Here is a 14,785-nt window from a genome sequence, read left to right on the forward strand (position 1 = left end):
CCCAGGTTCAAACAGTTCTCCTGCCTTCAGCCTCCCGGGTAGCTGGGATTACAAAGGCATGCGCCACCACGCCCACCTAATTTTTGTAGTTTTAGTAGAGATGGGGTTTCACAGTGTTGGCCAGGCTGGTCCCTAACTCCTAACCTCAAGTGATCTGCCCACCTTGGCCTCCCAAAGTACAGGGATTACAAGCAGGAGCCATTGCACCAGGCCTCATTGAGGTTTTGATTTGCATTTCCCTACTAATGGATGTTGAATGTCTGTACAGATCTATTGCCTTTTTTTAAATTGGGTTGTCTTTTTATTGTTGAGTTGTAAGAATTCTTTACATAATTCTGAATACAAATCTTTTGTGATTTACATGTTTTTCTTCTATTCTGCAGTTTCCTTTCCTTTCTCTATGTCTTTTGAAACAGGTTGTTTTTTTTGTTGTTGTTGTTGTTTTTTGTTTTTTTTTTTTTTTTGAGACGGAGTCTCGCGCACTCGCCCAGGCTGTAGTACAGTGGCACAATCTTGGCTCACTGCTGCCTCTCCCTCTTGGGTTTAAGCGATTCTGCTCCCTCAGCCTCCTGAGTAGCTGGCATCACAGGCGCGCACCACCATGCTCAGCTGATTTTTGTGTTTTTAGTAGAGACGGGGTTTCACCATGTTGGTCAGGCTGGTCTCGAACTCCTGACCTCATGATCCACTCGCCTCGGTCTCCCAAAGTGCTGGGATTACAGGCATCAGCCACTGTGCCAGGCCCGAAACAAGATTCTAATTCTGAAGTCCAGTTATCTTTTTCTTTTGTCCCTTTTGCTTTTGGTGTCATATCTGAGGAATAATTGCCTGACCCAAGGTCGTGGTTGTTTTCTCCTGTGTTGTCTTCTGAGAGTTTTATAGGATTAACTTTTACAGCTGGGTGCGGTGGCTTACACCTGTAATCCTAGCACTTTGGGATGCAGAGGAGAGTGGATCACCTGAGGTCAGGAGTTCGAGAACACCCTGGCCAACGTGGTGAAACCCTGTCTCTACTAAAAATACAAAAATTAGCTGGGCGTGGTGGTGCGCACCTGTAATCCCAGCTGCTCGGAAGGCTGAGGCAGGAGAATTGCTTGAACCTGGGAGGCAGAGGTTGCAGTGAGCCAAGATCGTGCCACTGCACTCCAGCCTGGACAACAGAGCAAGACTCTGTATTCGGTGGGGGAAGGAAGAAAAAGGGGGATTAACTCTTACACATTGGACGTCCATTTGTCCTGGCACCATTTGTTGAAAAGATTCTTTCCCCATTGAATTATCTTGACACTTTCATCAAAAATCAGTTGACCACACATGTAAAATATCTTTTTCTGACCAAGTCTCAAAAGTTACATACTGTCAACTTTAGCTTTATTTTATGTGTTAGAAGTGAGTCACTAAGTACACTTCATGGTCAATGGGAGCAGAGTTCAGTTCCACCCTTTAAAGGGAGGAGTATCAAAATAATTTTTGGACCGTTTTTTCATTTTTGACCTTCTCGAATGGATTAAGTGGATACACACACACACACTCCAAGGATATCCACTCCAAGGATTAAGTGGATACACACACACACACATATGTACATACGTATGTGTGTGTGTGTGTGTATATATATAAAATTATTTTTTTTTTTCCGAGATGGAATCTTGCTCTTGTCACCCAGGCTAGAGTACAATGGTGCGATCTTGGCTCACTGCAACCTCCACCTCCCGGGTTCAAATGACTCTCCTGCCTCAGCCTCTCAAGTAACTGGGATTACAGGTGTCTGCCATCATACCCAGCTAAATTTTTTTACCCTTTTGGCCTGGCTGGTCTCAAACTCCTGACCTCAGGTGATCTGCCTGCATTGGCCCCCCACAGTGCTGGGATTACAGGCAGGAGCCACTGTGCCTGGCCAGGTGGACACATTTTAAAGCCACCACAGTAACAAGTCAGAAAAACAAGCCAGGTATGGTGACTCATACATGTAATCCCAGCACTTTTGGAGGCTGAGACCAGAGGATCAGTTGAGCCCAGGAGTTCGAGATCTACCCTGGGCAACATAGTGAGACCCTGTCTCGACAAAAAAACAAAAATGTAGCTGGGCATGGTGGCACACACATGTGGTCCCAGCTATTCAAGGGGCTTAGGTGGGAGGATTGCTTCAGCCTGGCAGGTCAAGGCTACAGTGAGCTGTGATCATGCCACTTACTCCAGCCTGAGCAACAGAGCAAGACTTTGTCTCAGAACAAAACCAAATTTGTCTATATAATGAAAAATCATTTGGTCATGCTCCAAGTCATAGAAATGAGGTCAGTGCCTACTGCTGCTGCATGGATTATACAAAGGTTTTTTGTGTGTGCGTGTGGTTTTTTTTTTTGAGAGGGAGTCTCGCTCTGTCATACTAGGCTGGAGTGCGCTTATATGAGCTCAGCTAACTCCTCCTCCCAGGTTCAAGCAATTCTCCTGCCTCAGCCTCCCGAGTAGCTGGGACTACAGGTGCACGCCCCCATGCCCAGCTAAGTTTTGAAATTTTAGTAGAGACAGGATTTCACCATATTGGTCAGGCTGGTCTTGAAGTCCTGCTCAGGTGATCCACCTGCCTCGGCCTTCCAAAGTGCTGGGATTACAGGTGTGAACCACTGCTCTCAGCTGTATTTATGTATTTTTAAATGTTTGTTTTTAAACGTTCAGTGCACATTCAGACATTAAGTATAGGAATAAAAATAATTGGATTTGTTTTAAAACTCTTTAAGTAGCATAGTTTTTACATTTAATAGGAATAGTTTGTGAAATGATTAGAAAGATCTAGGTTGTAGTTTTTTTCTAGTTGCCAAATGCTTCATTGATTTTTGTCAGTGAATCATTAGATAAAAACATGAAGGGAGATCTGAGTGGTTATTAGGTATAAGGTGCAAATGAACAGAGCAACAAAAGGTAAGGACCAAGCATTCATTGGAAATCAGTGTATTTTTAGCCTGTAGAAAGTGTTATAGTCTTATTTTTTGGTACATTTCTCTCGTGTGTCCAGATTGTCTCTCTGTAGGTGTTCCTGTCCCAGGTTAACACTTCTACTTGGGCAGTAGGTATTTTTCCTCTTTCCTGCTTAGCACTTCTATTCCTCGCATCTTCACTTTACCCCTTCTGCTGGATCGTTTTTATCAGTATTCATTCAAACATTGATAAAATTTTTCCAGTCTTACAAGAGAATCTCTGTCCTCACCCCGCAGTCCCTCAGCTACTGCCACATACTACTGTACTCTTTGAATGTAAAACTTCTCAAAAGATGTGTGCATCCTTGCTGCTCTTAATTCCTCTGCTTACATTCCGTCTTTCACCCTGTCCAATCAGGCTTGGTCCTCCACCAAAAACCACTCTCATCGAGGTCACCAGTGATCTCCATAATGCTAAATCCCTTATCAATTCTAAGTCCTTATTTTGAACCATTTCCAGCATTTGTTACAATTTATCTTCCCCTCTTCAGGTGCTTTTTCAGCTGTCTTTGGGCATGCCACTCTTCAGTTCTTCCCTGGCTTCTTTCCAGTCACCCTTGCCAGTTCTTCTCTTTCGCCTCATGTTGGAAGTATCCCAGATTCAGTCCTTGGGCTCCCTGCTTCGCTAGTTTCACTTAGTCCCTGGGTAATCTCATTCTTTTTCATTCCTTTAAGAATTATCTATATCTGATGATGACTTCTGAATGTATATCTTCAGCCCTGACCTCTTGTCTGAATTCCAGGTTCCTTAACTCAGTATCTCCACTCAAATGTTTAATAACAAAAGTTAACCTACCCAGAACTGGGCCTCTGATATTTCTTCCTCATACTTTGTTTTTACTATCTTCCTCATGTTAGCAAACCAGTACCTCCATTTTTCAGTTGCTTAGACAAAAATCTTGTCACTGTCCTTCACTTCTGTTAGTCTGTTAGCACAGATCTGTGGGCTCTTACTTCAAACCATATCCAGACTCTTAACAGCTTGTTACGGCCGGGCGCGGTGGCTCAAGCCTGTAATCCCAGCACTTTGGGAGGCCGAGACGGGCGGATCACAAGGTCAGGAGATCGAGACCATCCTGGTTAACATGGTGAAACCCCGTCTCTACTAAAAAAAAATACAAAAAACTAGCCGGGCGAGGTGGCAGGCGCCTGTAGTCCCAGCTACTCGGGAGGCTGAGGCAGGAGAATGGCGTAAACCCGGGAGGCAGAGCTTGCAGTGAGCTGAGATCTGGCCACTGCACTCCAGCCTGGGCAACAGAGCGAGACTCCGTCTCAAAAAAAAAAAAAAAAAAAAAAAAAAGGTAAAATTAAACAGCTTGTTATTATCACTCTTACTATCCCTCCCCAAGTCCAGTCAGCCATTATGTCTCTCCTGTTAGAAGGACCTTCTCTTTCCTGCTTCAGTATGTGCTGTCTTTAGTTACCACATCACAGCCAGAGTGATCCTGTTGAAAGATAAGGTAGATCATGTCGTATCTCTGCTCAAACTGTGTGATGGCTTTCCATCAAACTCAGGGTAAAGCTGACCCTTTGTTCTAGTACCACTCTGACTTCATCTCCCACTGTGTGCTCCAAGCTACTCTGCTTTTGCTAGGCTTATCTAATCGTTGTTTCTTGGACATACCAACCTGCCTGTCTCCTCTGGGCTTCTCTCCATCTTCCTAGAACTCCTTTCTTTCTTCCATATGAATGTTTGGTGTATTCCCCACTTCTTTAATTTTCCACTTCTTAGTGAGGCTTGCCTTTGTCTCAAAACAAAACAAAAATCAAGTCTCATTTTGTTGCCCAGGCTAGAGTGCAGTAACATGATCTTGGCTTACTGCAACCTCCTCCAGGGTTCAAGCAGTTCTTGTGCTTCAGGCTCCCAAGTAGCTGGGACTATAGGCATGCGCCATGCCCAGCTAATTTTTGTATTTTTAGTACAGATGGGGTTTTACCATGTTGGCCAGGCTGGTCTCCAACTCTTCACTTTTTTTTTTTCTTTTTTTTTTTAATTATTAACAGCCCTGTTCTTCCCGACAGTCCTATCACCCTTAGCTTACTCTCTTTTTCTTTATAGCATATGTCACCGTAAGATCCATGAAGGCAGGGACTTGGTCTGTTTTGTTTCACAACTGTATTCTGAAGTGTCCTGCTCATAGTAGGAACTAACAAAATTTTTGAATGTTCAATGCATTTATAGACATTAAAGGAAAGGCAAGTGGAATTTTTATTGTTTTTGAGACAGGGTCTCACTCTGTCATCCATGCTGGAGTACAGCAAATGGAATTTTTAAAAGTCACCTATTTAGCCTAGTTTCCCCCTTTATTTCTTCAATTGCCTAACAGCCTAGAAATACTGACCCCTAACAAAGAACTATAAAACTTCTCATTTTAAAAGTCTAGTCCAACCCTTCATTTCATTGATGGTGAAATTAAGTCCTAGAGATGTTAGCTGTTGTCTCTGAAGTTATAGCCAGTTAATTAGTGGTACAGTTAAGACCAGAATCTAGATCTCTTAAATCTCAGTTGCTTTTTTTTCATTAGTCTGTGATAACCTTAATATGAGACCAAACTTAGAGTCAGTTCCCTATGGAAACAAAGCAGCTAAAACTAAATATATCAGTGAGCAGAAATGGAAATAGATAAGTAGATTGGTGATAGTCAAAGCAGTGAAACCTGATGATTCAATTCAAACTTCCCCCCACTGGTCATTATAATACAATTTATGTTTATTATGAAATAAACATTGAGGAATGTGTTGTATTTAGTGTGTTTTTTTTTGTTTTGTTTTTTACCTCAGGTGCACATGAACTTGAACAGATGCAGCTGATTTTAGAATCTATTCCTGTTGTACATGAGGAAGATCGTCAGGAGCTTCTCAGCGTAATTCCAGTTTACATTAGAAATGACATGACTGAGCCACACAAACCTTTAACTCAGCTGCTTCCAGGAATTAGTCGAGAAGGTATTGTGACACGAGAGTGGCCCTCACATTCATGCCTGTGTGTGAAGTAGAAATCTGTGTAGGGAGCTGGAACTTTTTATCCTTAGATATGGGGCTTTCTCCCAAATAGTCTTTTTATACTTAAGGTGTACCTAAAACTTCGACTCTCATCTCCCTTTTTTTTTTGTCCTGGTGCTTAGGCTACGATCTGTTTTTTTGTTCCTCTGAATTACTTTCCAGAGCAAGTAGCAAGTATTTTGAATATAGGCACTGGGGGCAAAACCATGATGGCATTTTTTCCTCAGATACACTTGTAACTCCTATAAATGCCTGGATAAAGAGAAAGCTGCTGTGTTTCATTTCAGCAGATTTTGCAGGCTTTTCAGTAGTTCCACATTCTTAACCAGTCTTTGAGTCTGTCTTCACAAATTCCATTGCTAGCTCCCTTTCTCGTAACCCTGTAGCCACTGTCACAACATCCCTGTTCATAACTAAATAAGTCCTTTGTGGGAACACTTTTTTAGTTTTATTTTTTATTGAAAAATAGAGACAGGGTCTTCACTGTGTTGTCCGGGCTGGTCTTGAGCTCCTGAGCTCGAGCATCCCTTCCGCCTCAGCCTCTGAAAATGGTAGTGTTACAGGTATAAGCCACCACACCTGGCCAAGGAGCACTTTTAAAATGCAAACTAGCAATTTCGAATTGGGAGGTGCAGTGGGGAACAGGGTGGGTGTCTGCATACCCTCTGCAGGTGTGGCTCTGCTCAGCCATAACCTGGGTCCACTTTAGAGTCATCGTCATTTATTGCTGAGTCTCACCAAGAGGATGGTGCTGTTGAAGCATTTGTAACCTTGCTGTATAATGCTATTTGAATCTTTTTCATACCCTCCTTAGGGTGGGGACCATGTTTTAACTTTGAACTAAACTGAATATTTGGCCAGTGACTGGGATTAACCATTGAGCAAAGATCCTTGGTCACATGTGGCAGCACTGTGCTTGCAAGCAAGTGAACGCAGAGTGGATGGAGTTTCTGAGACTAAAGATTTATCAATTGTACGCTCCATACTACTTTCTTCTTAACAGTGGAGTTTTATTTTGGGACAGAGCACATTCTGAGGCAGTGGCAACTTGGTAAAAAGAATACATGTTCTCACCCCACACTCTGTGATCTTTGAAGGAAAAAAGCAAACAGGATTAAGTACATCTGAGTGAACCTATAAGACTCCTAGGAGCCCTACTCTGGTTAATTTCCCTCAATACTTACCTTTCATCCTCCCTTTCTGTGGTTTACCGTACATTTCTCTATCTTAGCACGCTTCAGCACCATTGTAGCATTCCTGTAGTCCTGGCTGCTCGGGAGGCTGAGGCAGGAAGATCCCCTGAGCCCAGGAGTTCAAGGCTACAATAAGCTGTGATCATGCCATTGTACTCCAGCCTGGGCAACAGAGCAAAGACCCTGTGTCTTAAAATTCTCTTTTTAAAGAAAAGAATGGGTTCTTTCTAGAGTACAGGTTGGCTTGAGAGAGAAAGGCCATCTTTCTCACTTAGAAGGCAAGGATAAGAGGATGTGTGAGTGACCATAGTGAAGAAGTATAAGGATTGAGACAAATATGAAGTGGGTTTATCTGTTGAGAATGATAAAGAAGACTGGAGTATAAAGAGAAGGCCAGATAGCAAAGGTCACAATGAAATTGTTTAGTATGAATTTGTAATGAGCCAGATATGGGATATTGCAGCTAGTTTTCATCTGTTGTGTGTGGCCAGAGAGTAGATGGTGGTGATGATCCGGGGTTGAAGGTCGGTATCATAAGGCATAGAAGTGTGTGACTGGTGTAAATACAGCTTTCAGGCTGCGTGAGGAGCTAAGGAAGGCCTACTAGCCTGTTTTATTGGAAGAATTGGATTTGTGGTTAACCAGAGTCCTAAATAAAACCAGAGTTTTATTTCTGACAAATTAACTTTTTAATTGTGTAGTCTATTTTTCCCCTTTATAAGATGGGGACCTGTTAGTACAATTAAGATGCTCATTTCCTGTTGTGTAGTATGAAGTGCTAAGGGAATCACTTAGTCATTTAAATAAATGAGATCAACATTTGCTGTTTTTCTAAAGATAAGCAGTTCTTTTCGCAAAAACTTTTACCTTTTCTTCTGCAGCACTGGATTTCCTGGAACAAATTTTGACATTTAGTCCCATGGATCGGTTAACAGCAGAAGAAGCGCTCTCCCATCCTTACATGAGCATATATTCTTTTCCAATGGATGAGCCAATTTCAAGCCATCCTTTTCATATTGAAGATGAAGTTGATGATATTTTGCTTATGGATGAAACTCACAGTCACATTTATAACTGGGAAAGGTAAAGTGATCCTAAATTAGAAAAATATTTACTGAACTTTCAATGGACTGTATGTAGTGAGTTTTCTAATATTATATATAAGACAATGTAGAAGTCTTAAAAATTTAGTACTATAAAAATACAAAAATTAGGTGTGGTGGCGGCGGGTGCCTGTAGTCCTAGCTACTTGGGAAGCAGAGGCTGCAGAGATCATACCACTGCATTCCAGCCTGGGCAATAGAGTGACACTCCATCTCTTTTTTTTTTTTTTTGAGACGGAGTCTTGCACTGTCACCCAGGCTGGAATGCGGTGGCGTGATCTCGGCTCACTGCAAGCTCTGTCTCCCGGGTTCACGCCATTCTCCTGCCTTAGCCTCCTGAGTAGCTGGGACTACAGCTACCCGCCACCATGCCCAGCTAGTTTTTTTTTTTTTTTTTTTTTTTTGTATTTTTAGTAGAGATGGGGTTTCACCATGTTAGCCAGGATGGTCTGGATCTCCTGACCTCATGATCCACCTGCCTCAGCCTCCCAAAGTGCTGGGATTACAGGGTTGAGCCACCATACCTGGCCTAGAGCGAGACTCCATCTCAAAGAAAAAGAAAAATTTAGTAATGATCCTTAAATAGCCGTTAATTTAAATATTTAATAAAGTAATTACTGGTTAGATGATACATGATGGGAAAAGTTAAATGCTACTTTGAAACATTTTCAAAGTCATTAAGGCATATTTAGTAAATAAAATTATAAAGTCCTTAAACTGTGAAGGTTGGAAGTGAATCATTTTATGAATGTCAGAACAATTTAAGATGTTAGATGACAAGACTCAATCATATCCAATAAAATATCTCCAGTGTCTCAGTGGTAGTTACATCTTAAGATAAATATTATTTTTGACTAATGTTAGATGCAGTTTTTTTTGTTTTGTTTTTTTTTTGAGATGGAATCTCACCCAGGCTGGAGTGCAGTGACGCGATCTTGGCTCACTGTCCTGCCCCAGCCTCCTGAGTAGCTGGGATTACAGGCACCCGGCTGATTTTTAGTAGAGGTGGGGTTTTATGTTGGCCAGACTGGTCTCGAACTCCTGACCTCAGGTGATCTGCCTGCCTTGGCCTCCCACAGTGCTGAAGTTATGGGCGTGAGTCACCATACTCAGCCAGTATTTGAATCTATTTTCCTAATGACAAAATTAATTTGGGGACACTTAACAGAGGTTCAGTAAAAGGGACTTTTTGAAGTCTAAACATTAGTGTATAATTTGATGTTTCATAAAGTGAAAGAATTGGATTTCTAGGGAAGTTTGGCTGGGCACGGTGGCTCATGCCTGTAATCCCAGCACTTTGCGAGGCCAAGGCGGGCCAATTACCTGCGGTCAGTAGTTCGAGACCAGCCTGGTTAACACAGTGAAACCCCGTCTCTACTGAAAATACAAAAATTAGCCAGGCTTGGTGGCAGGCGCTTGTAGTCCTAGCTACTCAGGAGGCTGAGGCAGGAGAATCACTTGAACCTGGGAGGCGGCAGTTGCAGTGAGCTGAGATTGCGCCACTGCACTCCAGCCTGGGCAACAGAGTGAGACTCTGTCTCAAATAAATAATAAATACATTTCTGGGAAAGTTTAGATATAATTCTGCTTCAGAGTAGGATGGTAGCTTATAGAGTCATCAGGTGATTTTGATGTATGGCCGGGTTTGGGAACCACTAATGACAATCTTAAGTTGTTTTTTTTTTTTTTTTTTGAGACGGAGTCTCGCTCTGTCACCCAGGCTGGAGTGCAGTGGCCGGATCTCAGCTCACTGCAAGCTCCGCCTCCCAGGTTTACGCCATTCTCCTGCCTCAGCCTCCTGAGTAGCTGGGACTGCAGGTGCCCGCCACCTCGCCCGGCTAGTTTTTTGTATTTTTTAGTAGAGACGGGGTTTCACAGGGTTAGCCAGGATGGTCTCGATCTCCTGACCTTGTGATCCGCCCGTCTTGGCCTCCCAAAGTGCTGGGATTACAGGCTTGAGCCATCGCGCCCGGCCAGATTTTAAGAAGAAATTTTTTTCCTCCTCCTCAAATATTGAGGTATTGGTATGGTATGTTTGCACAAATCTACAAACTATTTTTTCTCTCCATGTGTCCATTTCTACCCCCTAAATATGGTTCTTTTCTGAGACGGAGTCTCACTCTGTTGCCCAGGCTGGAGTGCAGTGGCGCCATCTCTCTGTTCACTGTAACTTCCTGAGTTGAAGCAGTTCTCCTGCCTCAGCCTCCCTAGTAGCTGGGACTACAGGTGTCTGCCACCATGTTCAACTAATTTTTGTATTTTTAGTAGAGATGGGGTTTCACCATGTTGGCCAGGCTGGTCTCAAACTCCTGACCTCAAGTGGTCTGCCCACCTCTGAAGTGCTAGAATTGCAGGCATGAGCCACTGCACCTGGCCTGCATTTTCTATTATACCTAGCTAAGTCATCTAATCTCTCTTCTTTTCCCTCAATGATTGTACATGTCAGTAATAGGATAGCACATTCAGTAACACATATACACAGGGAGATTTTTGCTATTCATGGTGATGAGTTTTCCAGCAAACCTCTTCTAGTTGCCCTTACCTTATTTGTAAGGTACCTGATTGAGATTCGAGATGTGTATTTTGTGGCCATGAAGTCTTTTGTTTGCATGAAACTGGTGGACAAAAAACAAATTGAAAATAAATGAGAATTGGTCTTATTTCAGAATGGAAGACTCAGTGCCTCATGAAGTTACATACTTCATTGGCAATTACCAAGTATGTTAACAGAGCTTACCTATCAAGACTAAGTTCTGGTAGGGCAAGGCAGGCATACGACTTTATTCTCCTATAATTATCCCCTCATAGACCTAGCACAGTGCTGTCACATAAAAAGTACTCGGTGAATTTGAAAATGAAATCATATATGTGGAATAACACTAGTGTATTGATTTTTTTCAGGTATCATGATTGTCAGTTTTCAGAGCATGATTGGCCTATACATAACAACTTTGATGTTGATGAGGTTCAGCTTGATCCAAGAGCTCTGTCCGATGTCACTGATGAAGAAGAAGTACAAGTTGATCCCCGAAAATATTTGGATGGAGATCGGGAAAAGTATCTAGAGGATCCTGCTTTTGATACCAGTTACTCTACTGAGCCTTGTTGGCAATACTCAGATCATCATGAAAACAAATATTGTGATCTGGAGTGTAGCCATACTTGTAACTACAAAACGAGGTCGTCATCATATTTAGATAACTTAGTTTGGAGAGAGAGTGAAGTTAACCATTACTATGAACCCAAGCTTATTATAGATCTTTCCAATTGGAAAGAACAAAGCAAAGAAAAATCTGATAAGAAAGGTAAATCAAAATGTGAAAGGAATGGATTGGTTAAAGCCCAGATAGCGCTAGAGGAAGCATCACAGCAACTGGCTGGAAAAGAAAGGGAAAAGAATCAGGGATTTGATTTTGATTCCTTTATTGCAGGAACTATTCAACTTAGTTCCCAACATGAGCCTACTGATGTTGTTGATAAATTAAATGACTTGAATAGCTCAGTGTCCCAACTAGAATTGAAAAGTTTGATATCAAAGTCAGTAAGCCAGGAAAAACAGGAAAAAGGAATGGCAAATCTGGCTCAATTAGAAGCCTTGTACCAATCTTCTTGGGACAGCCAGTTTGTGAGTGGTGGGGAGGACTGTTTTTTCATCAATCAGTTTTGTGAGGTAAGGAAGGATGAACAAGCTGAGAAGGAAAACACTTACACTAGTTACTTGGACAAGTTCTTTAGCAGGAAAGAAGATACTGAAATGCTAGAAACTGAGCCAGTAGAGGATGGGAAGCTTGGGGAGAGAGGACACGAGGCAGGATTTCTGAACAACAGTGGGGAGTTCCTCTTCAACAAGCAGCTCGAGTCCATAGGCATCCCGCAGTTTCACAGTCCAGTTGGGTCACCACTTAAGTCAATACAGGCCACATTAACACCTTCTGCTATGAAATCTTCCCCTCAAATTCCTCATAAAACATACAGCAGCATTCTGAAACATCTGAACTAAAACACTCAGCAGACATTTGTCTTTGTATTCATGAAATGTGTTTTGTCTTTTTTTATTACTAGTGTTTAAGTCATTTTTTACTTGAATCAGATGGTGTCATTTAGTAAGGATTTTATGAGTTCCTTGGTTTTTAAAATCCAGACTTTCTTTTTCTACATGTGAGAGTTTTCATTTTAACTGGCATGTCATTTGCACACAAAAATAAAGACTAGAGCAAAATAATGCAGGAGGAGAAAAGAAATGCACTAAGACAAGTAAAGAACATTCTCTCATAGAACAATGATCTGTTTTATAGGAAACAAACCTTGCCTTGAAATTTACACAGTGAGACTGTACATAATTGCATGAAAATAGCTATTTTTTTCCTAAGACATTTTTCATTCATGAGTATTTTCAAGTTTTTCATACTGTACACATTTCTTAAAACACATGATACCAGCAGCAACTGAAAATGAATGCCGAATTTGGTACACATGTGTTATCTACCTCAAGGTAACAAGAGTATGTGGCAAAACATATACCACCCATAGTGCTTCACAAAATGCACTTCTATTTAGCCAGCGTTTATTGTAGTAAACTATTCTTAATAAAACTCATTCACTGTTTATAAATGTTCTGATATGCATTCTTTATAGTGAAGTGTTAATACATCACATCTTATTTATTTTAGCAAATCAGTATATTTTCTGTATTTAATTATAAAAATTAACTTAGTTTTTAAAATTTATTTGCAAATACACTTTTTCCATTTGGCACTATGGTTTGTTGCCTACCTAGCTGAATCTATAATGTCAGCTTATCCTAAGGCTGTCCACGTACTTAATTTACTTAAGTGTTCATTTTAAGTAACGTGCTCACTGTGTATAGGAATTTGTATTTTGGAGGTGCTTGATCTATCTACAAAGAAAAATTAATTAGGAATTACTTTATTATAAAATGCTCCTAGAAGTCTTAATTGTGTTTATTTTTTAAAAAAAACGAATGTTAGACTTGTGTGCATGGAAGTAATTAAGGTACATCATTATTGTAGTTTAAAAGTTGTACATGATAAGACATTTTGTTTTTACTGTATGTTTTTACTGAATGATCTATTCCCCATCCCAAGGCAAGCATGAATAAAATTAGGTTAAACGTAGCATGTGGCATCGCAGTCTCTTAGAATTTGTTTCATCTATTTTATTTTATTGAATACTGTCTGTATCTTCGGTTATCCTGTTTGAAGAAAAAGGACAAATAAAACATGGCCAGCAAATACGGCTCCTGTTTCACTCTTGGATTAATGAAAATTTTCTGCTAGAATGAAAATTACTACCAGAATCACTTTGAATTATGGCTATAAATTGCTAGTCTGAAAGGCTGAGAAGGTTGAAGTCTTTTGACTTAAACCATCACACATTAGAATGGAATAAGGCTTTATAGTATTTCAAAACTGTTAGGTAAAATGTGTAGTTGAATCTTTGAACTGTGCAGTCAGAGAAAACTTGAGAAGTATTTGCTCCGTAATACATCTTTGCTTATGAACTTACCCTTGTACCTATCCAGCTATAAAACCATCCTCACTTTTCTTTCATCCTTGTTTTGTACAACACCGATTCTGTTAATATCTGCCCGCCTACCTTCTCAAAGCCATGTGTATAGATATATATTTTTTTGTTTTCTGGTTGAATACTGTCCACGTTATGAATTTAAACATAGATTACCTTAAGAGGACAAGCTCTGAAGTGCAGTCATGAGAATTGATTTGTGGGGCGGGGGGAAATGGGACACTTGTAGTTGGATCTGGGTGGGGTGACAAGTGCGGAGGCTTTGGGTGTCATAAGAGCATCAGACAGGAGGTAAAGGAAGCAACGGGCAGCAGACATTGGTCCCTGATCCTCCATTATAACCATTTTTTTGCAAATCTATGTTCATTTTGAGGATAATTAGCTTTGACTCAAATGCTGTCTTCCCTGAAGGAGGCCTAGGAGTTTTCTCACTGGGAAACTTGGCTCCTGGGCTTAATCCACATTTGTTACTGTCACCTTGGCAGTTTAGTGGCCATCTACACAATGATCTGACTTGTTGGCATTAAAAAGTCAAAACATAGTCATCAAAGAAAAAAGAAAGTAAAACTGAAACTGCTTATATAAAATATGCTTGCTTTAGGGTGACCCAGGCTGAGGACTAAGTATTGTAAAGTCAAATTTGCAAAAAAATTTTATGTGCCATTTACTTTGTCCCACTTGCAATACCTTTATAGGGTAATGAAGATGAAACACTCAAAGAGACAAGGTCTTACTCTGCCGCCCAGGTTGAAGTGCAGTGGCGTGATCACAGCTCACTGAACCTTGAACCTAGGCTCAAGTGATCCTCCCACCTCAGCCTCTTGAGTACCTAGGAGTAGCTGGCACCTTTGTCAAAGATCATTTGACCATATAGATGAGAATTTATTTCTGGGTTCTCTACTCTGAGACAGGGTCTTAACTCTGTGGCCCAGGCTGGAGTGCAGTGACATGATCATAGCTCACTGCAACC

The 14,785-nt window shown here is 41.1% G+C and overlaps 1 protein-coding gene across 3 annotated transcripts in view; it reads left to right on the forward strand.

The window, feature by feature from the left end:
• LOC101003631 (mitogen-activated protein kinase 6) overlaps window positions 1–13,523 on the forward strand; it is a 63,149-nt gene extending 49,626 nt beyond the window's left edge. For all 3 annotated transcript variants that reach the window (XM_031662710.1, XM_031662708.1, XM_031662709.1), the window contains exons 4-6: window positions 5,754–5,918; window positions 8,050–8,251; window positions 11,173–13,523. In XM_031662710.1, the coding sequence (XP_031518570.1) occupies window positions 5,754–5,918; window positions 8,050–8,251; window positions 11,173–12,271 (1,466 nt within the window). In that variant the 3' untranslated portion in view covers window positions 12,272–13,523. The remainder of the gene's footprint in view (window positions 1–5,753; window positions 5,919–8,049; window positions 8,252–11,172) is intronic.
• Window positions 13,524–14,785: the final 1,262 nt, after the last annotated feature.

This window comes from Papio anubis, unplaced genomic scaffold, assembly GCF_008728515.1.
Source record: "Papio anubis isolate 15944 unplaced genomic scaffold, Panubis1.0 scaffold88, whole genome shotgun sequence".
Lineage (NCBI taxonomy): Eukaryota > Metazoa > Chordata > Mammalia > Primates > Cercopithecidae > Papio > Papio anubis.